General features: G+C 33.6%; 3 protein-coding genes across 3 annotated transcripts; 2 read left to right on the top strand and 1 right to left on the bottom strand.

Annotated features, from left to right (window-relative positions):
• Positions 1 to 93: 93 nt before the first annotated feature.
• Positions 94 to 827, top strand: LOC115440511 (mitochondrial import inner membrane translocase subunit Tim16). The gene has a single exon (XM_030164852.2). It carries the CDS (start codon positions 174 to 176, stop codon positions 555 to 557), a length of 384 nt encoding a protein of 127 aa, XP_030020712.1. The 5' UTR covers positions 94 to 173; the 3' UTR covers positions 558 to 827.
• Positions 623 to 3282, bottom strand: LOC115440510 (transmembrane protein 169). The gene is made up of 2 exons (XM_030164851.2): positions 3032 to 3282; positions 623 to 2441 (listed from the first exon to the last, which is right to left on the bottom strand). The coding sequence occupies exons 1-2, from the start codon at positions 3131 to 3133 to the stop codon at positions 1323 to 1325; spliced, it is 1221 nt and encodes a 406-aa protein (XP_030020711.1). The 5' UTR covers positions 3134 to 3282; the 3' UTR covers positions 623 to 1322.
• Positions 3283 to 3586: 304 nt separating this feature from the next.
• LOC115440509 (3-hydroxyacyl-CoA dehydrogenase type-2) lies at positions 3587 to 6082 on the top strand. The gene is made up of 5 exons (XM_030164850.2): positions 3587 to 3710; positions 3800 to 3964; positions 4386 to 4550; positions 5028 to 5265; positions 5839 to 6082. The coding sequence occupies exons 1-5, from the start codon at positions 3702 to 3704 to the stop codon at positions 6030 to 6032; spliced, it is 771 nt and encodes a 256-aa protein (XP_030020710.1). The 5' UTR covers positions 3587 to 3701; the 3' UTR covers positions 6033 to 6082.
• Positions 6083 to 6295: the final 213 nt, after the last annotated feature.

Genomic DNA, 6295 nt, shown 5'->3' with positions numbered 1-6295 from the left:
TTTCGTAAATTTCTAGAAGCAAGTGTTCTACTCCTGTCTGTCATAAGAAGCGTTCATAGCATTTACTTTTAAAAATATGGAACGCATCCTAACCTTGCAAAATTCGACAGTTGTGATGGTTATGTCGTAATGTCAATAAGTTTAAGTTTTAGAGACTCCTTTAGCAATGAAAAATGGCGAAATATATTGCTCAAATTATAGTATTGGGTGCTCAAGTTGTTGGACGAGCCTTTGCTAGAGCCCTGAAGCAAGAAATAGCCGCGTCGCAGGAAGCAGCGAAGAGGGCCGGTGGTGGTCCTGAGGGTGCCAGAAGAGCCGCTGCGAATGCTTCCACAGGCCTTACTTTAGAAGAAGCGATGCAAATACTAAATCTAGACAAATTAGAGAGTGAAAAAATCCAGAAACAGTACGAACACCTCTTTTCAGCCAACGACAAAGCGAAAGGTGGTTCATTCTACTTACAATCAAAAATAGTAAGAGCAAAAGAAAGAATAGATGCTGAATTAAAAGAAAAATCTCCCCGACCGGATCAAAGTCCGCCGAAAGACACGTCGTGAGACAAGGCTGAATGTTAGATATTTATTTTCAATTGTAGATATTGTTTTAGCTGAAACAACTTGTGTTTTGTAAAATATGTTTATTACGTAGAAAACATCCACAATAGTGACTAGAATACATCAGTCTTCATAAACAACATTGATTATGCGTAATGATTGCAAAATTACAAGAAATGATTCCATTTGCCATCGATGATACTTGATAGATGAACATGTTATTGTTGTTTTCCTGATATATTTAGAAATCAATAAATTTAGCTAAGCAAATAATGTTTGTTTTTATATCATACATCATAATGACTAGATATACATCCATAAATTCTTTTAAGCTATAAATAAACATTTATAAAATGCATTTTGGCAATATTGCAATTTAAGATAGCAATGATTTGCAAGTAGCTCTTATCCTATGAATAAATATATCTTAAAGATACGTAACACTAACTTAGGATATGTAAAAAAATTACAATCTAAAATCCATTAAATGTTACAAATGTTAAATAATCAACTATAAATTTCAAAGTATTGCAAGTTACACTGACTAGAAAAATTTGCGCTTCACGGAATGTTATATTGGAAGAATTTGAGCAAAGGAAGATCTTAACATTACATAGATACATCTTATTTTTAAAATACCATCTCCAAAGTTTGTTCCCATCCCGTTACATTCAAATACATTAAATCACATCGATAAACTCTCTTTCCATTAGCGGAATACTTAAATACTAGATATGAAAATTACGGCAGTGTATATTGACGAAAAATTTAAGCCTTCACATCCATGAGGACAACAACTTCATATGGACTGCATTCGGACATGCCCAGCAAATTGCAGAGCCATCCGTAAAAACCTTTCTCAAAATCACAAACATCCTTCCACCAGTTGGCAGCACTGAATGTAAGCTGGACAATGCCAGCGTACAGCCCTAGGCCGATTGTAAAAATCACAATCAAAAAGGGATACGATAGAATCACTATCGGTGCAAATAAGATCTTTTTAATACAATTAAAATCTTCTGTTACATGTGTGAATATGTTGTACCAAGTTATGGTACCCATATAAAATGAGTAAATTGCTGAAATTAATGCTACAAATGGTATACAGATTAAACTGAATAGAAATATATGAGGACCGTTATACAGAGAGCATTTAGAAATATCCATCTTATTGTATTCATCAGCTACAATAGCAGCTTCGATGATCTCCAGCTCTTCTCTGGATATGTTCAGCTTAACATCAACATTCTGTCCTTTCTTCTTGCCTCTTTTAATTGTACCAGTCATGGTTAAGTAACCATCTCTGGATTCAGACAGGGAGCATTCAGGAGAAATTGAACCTTCAGATTCCATTCTCAGAGCTGTAACTTCTGTATCAGTATTCTCCGATTCGAGAATGCCAGGGACAATGTTGACTCGTTTTTTTCTTTTTGCACTGTTTTTGAGGCTATCAGTCATATTGCCCATTTCGAAGCTGTTTTCAGATTGTGTCTGAGACAGGCTGTTTGGTGTTGCAGAAGAACTCTCATTTTGATCATTGTTGAGTATCTTGCAGCTTTTTTGGAGATCATTGTCATTGTCACGCAAGTCTCCATGACTGGAGCAGGCATCCGAAGAATTTTCGTAGATTGGAGACAAGTCTATAATCTCCCTGCTGGTATTGGTGGAGAGGACTTGATACCCATTCTTCTGCAAGTTCTTATATGAATCATCAATATTTGTTTCATTGATGTCTTCATCATTCACATCGTTTATGATAGGCAGGTTGATCTTCATGTTAGATTTAAGTCCCTCCATTGTGGAGTGAATTATGCCGTTCGCCATGTTTTCTGATACTGGAGAAAGTCCATTTAAATACTTTGATGGAGCTTCGTTTTCTCCTGCACCCTGTGAATGAGATTTTTTTTATTATCTTCTATTTGCCTTTAAGATCTATTTGTGATAATGCCTGGAATGTATATACAAGGTTTTTTCCTTTAGGAACAGTAAAAAAAAAAACATTAGTATATAAAAATATATTTTATTATTGTCGAGCCACCTTGCCCTACTTAAATTTTTTTAAAGCTTAGTACATATTTTTATATGAGCTAGGTTTTCGTTCTTTTACTTTGAAACCAGTAGCTAGGTACCAATGTTTAAAAAAGCAGTTTCTTATACATGGTGTTCTGGCTTTGTAAAATGTTGGTTTTATTTTAAAAAAATCTATTTCTGGCGAATTAAAGACCTAATTAAAGGTTTTGTGTCCAAAGTATCGTTTGTAAATAGCGGAACTAACAGATCTATTGATAAGACGGTTTTTTTCTATATATTCAATATTTTTTTCCGTAATAAAGAAATAAAGCAAGCTGAATGAAAAAGTGAATTAGAAGAGGTCCGTTGTGGTTTATTATTGCAATACACTAAAGAGGATTATAAAGAAACGTTTATATTGCAAAAAGCGTAATAATAATCAGTTAATAAAAGTTAAATCAAAATACCTGCACGGTAATTATGTGGTCAACGTGAGCGGGTATATTATTCTGCTTCTTTCCGTTGCGCTTTTTAGGCAAGATAAATATCGGCTGTTCCACTTTAGCCATTCTGGCTAGGACTATACAAATCACAATATTTCACAACTTTCACGTAAAAACTGTATAATTTATCTTACAATCAGCCGCATAACAAACACAACAAAACGTCTGCCATTATTTGGCTACGCGATTAAATAAAGAAGAACTAGGTGAAGAGTTGAATGATCGAACGCGGACGTAAATTGAACCAATTTGAAGCGAGTAAGAACGAGATAAATATATTTTTCTTGGTTATTAAACCGGCATTTTTGAGGCACACGTGCTAAAATCGAATTTTATCGCACGAGTTAAAATATTAACTGTATATCTACAGAAAATGTATAGCTAGACAAATATCTATTTCTATAAAACTCAAATTTTGTAAATATGGTCAAATTGCTAATTTTAATAGGGAGTAACTGATTATCATCAAGCATTTTTTTAATATCATGCATATAATTTTTTTTACAAAAGTAGTAGTACCTGAATTGGAACGTGTGTCGTTTGACAGTTGCAATTGTTATTTGGGGTTATATTTGAATTTCAGAAAATATTTATTAAAACTGACCTAAATCATAAAACATAATTAACCACGAAAATGTTAAAGGTATATTAATATTATAAGAGTATTGGAAGTATGTGTTTCATTTAATTATCACTAGTTTTCGAGTATAACCTATACATTATTTGTCTCAGGGAATGGTGAGTTTGGTAACCGGTGGAGCCTCAGGATTAGGCCGAGCAACAGTAGAAAGATTTGTAAAAAATGGAGGGAGTGTCGTCGTACTTGATATTCAAGCCACAAGAGCACAAGAACTGGCCAAACAATTAGGGAAATCTGTTGTTGTCTCTCCTGGTTGTGTAAGCTTATTTTTTTTTTATTTTAATTATAAAATAATGGGCAGGTGAATTAAGAGGTCATAAGTCATAAATCGTTAGAATAAAAAGGTCACTTCTTTGCTTACTATCATTCAAATTGAGAATATCATCTGAAAAACATTAGTTTCTAATTTTTTATATTTAATAGTGTAAGTTACTATATCGGAAACTATTATTTTAATGCGGAAGTCTAGAATACTTATAAGCAGAAAGTCATACTCATTTGTTGATTTCTTCTTCCATTGCAGAAACATAATGATTTTTTGCATAGATGCTATAAGCGTGATAAAAGTTAGAGGTTGACTACTATATATAGTTTACTTTTATCCTACTATAATTATGGTCTTTAGAATCATGTTTTAATTCTAATATAATAACTAAAGATGAAAATCCTACATTTCAGATAACATCTGAAGATGATGTAAAAAAAGCTCTCAACACAGCAAAAGAGAAGTTTGGTAAACTGGACATACTGGTCAATTGTGCTGGACAATCAATTGTACATCAAGTATACAACTTTAATAAAGACCAACCTTCAATTTTGAAGGACTTCGCTGATGTTATAAAGGTCAGCTTAATTTGATGGTCTAAACTCAAATAACAGCTTCGATTTCATTTACTATAATAGCCTTACTTATATTATGAATAACAAAGTAACTATCTGCCTCTAAATCAATTTTGATTTGTTATAGAAGAAGAGGAAGAAAATACTGCCTTTTTTTATTATGTGTGCCAAACCTAATTCTACATGGGCCAAACGGCTAGCGGAAACTTGTTTATGACACGCATATATAATACAATAAACTAAATATACTAAATTTTACAGTAACATAAAACCACATAACTAACTAACTAACTAACATACCACTGATAAATACAGTATCAATTATAAAAAATGACACATAAAATGCAAAATAAACAGTCACTTCCAGTTGTTGTATCGTTTACCATTAGGCGAACGGCAAAATCGTCTCGTCATTCATAGCTATAAAAAAATATTTAGTGCTAATTACATGGTAAAAACCCTTTAATATATTGCTTACAGGTAAACACAATAGGCACATTTAACACAATACGTCTAGCAGCAGGCATGCTTGGCAAAAATAATCCGGACAGTAACGGCCAGAGAGGAGTCATAATAAACACCGCATCCACAATAGCGTATGAGGGCGATATCGGCCAGGCGGCGTATGCGGCCTCCACTGCTGCCATTATTGGAATGACGTTACCTATCGCAAGGGATTTAGCGCCTCAAGGGATCAGAGTAGTTACTATAGCACCAGGTGTGTTTATTATTGTCTACTCAACTCTAAATTATAGTTATAGTGTAGACGGTATATAAAATAACTGCATAAAAATGACTATTCTGTAAAAGATACAAAGTGCATTGCACATATTATCTCTTGTTAGAAAAGACAACTATATTGGCTGCATATTCACTACATCTCTAATAGTTCACAAACTGTTTGGAATTATGACTTCATAGTAAAGTATAGACCCCTCTCGTAAATCTATGTTTTAAAGTTAAAACCGGCCATCACAATTAGGGCGTGAATTGTTTTTTTTTTATTCTGGCTCGCAAAGTGAGCTCACTGCACCTGATGGTTAGAATGGAGTGAGGTTCAAAAAAATGTCGACTGACGAGAGATGATTACCCCTCGACAGTCGACACAATTATGCGGGATTTTTGGTACCGTATACACACATTCTGATCCCAGAATTCGGTAGTCGACATATGTACTACGTGGGCCACTATAGCGGGGGTACGGTGGTGGTATTCGGGATATAAAATATATCCTACCACCAGTAATTAAAGAGAATTAACACGAAATATTTAATCACCTTAATTGTTCCAGGAATCTTCGACACACCTTTAATAGCATATTTACCAGATAAAATTAAAGACTTTATAAAACGGATGACGCCCTTCCCGTCGAGGTTTGGCAAGCCAGAAGAGTATGCACATTTAGTAACAAGTATAGTAGAGAACCCAATGTTGAACGGTGAAGTGATAAGGTTGGACGGTGCGCAGAGATGGTTCCCCTTGTAGATTAGTTAGTGAAGATATAATAAGACTGTTAATAAATGTATTTAGTTGGAGTTTTTTTATTAATATTGTTGGGTATCATCTTGGGTTGTGTTTTAGGTTGAAAGTTTTATTACTAGCCTAGAGGATTATTTTTGGTAGAATTTTACGTTATAAGTTATGATTACTATTTGTTTCATAAAGCATTCTGTTTACTTAAAATTTAACTTATTTTCAACTTTACAATCTACGGATTTATTTACACGTTATTTATTTTTAACCTGATA

The sequence above is a fragment of the Manduca sexta genome, chromosome 6 (genome assembly GCF_014839805.1).
Source record: "Manduca sexta isolate Smith_Timp_Sample1 chromosome 6, JHU_Msex_v1.0, whole genome shotgun sequence".
Classification (NCBI taxonomy): domain Eukaryota; kingdom Metazoa; phylum Arthropoda; class Insecta; order Lepidoptera; family Sphingidae; genus Manduca; species Manduca sexta.
The sequence above is the reverse complement of the archived record's forward strand: the minus strand, read 5'-3'. Positions and strand labels throughout refer to the sequence as shown.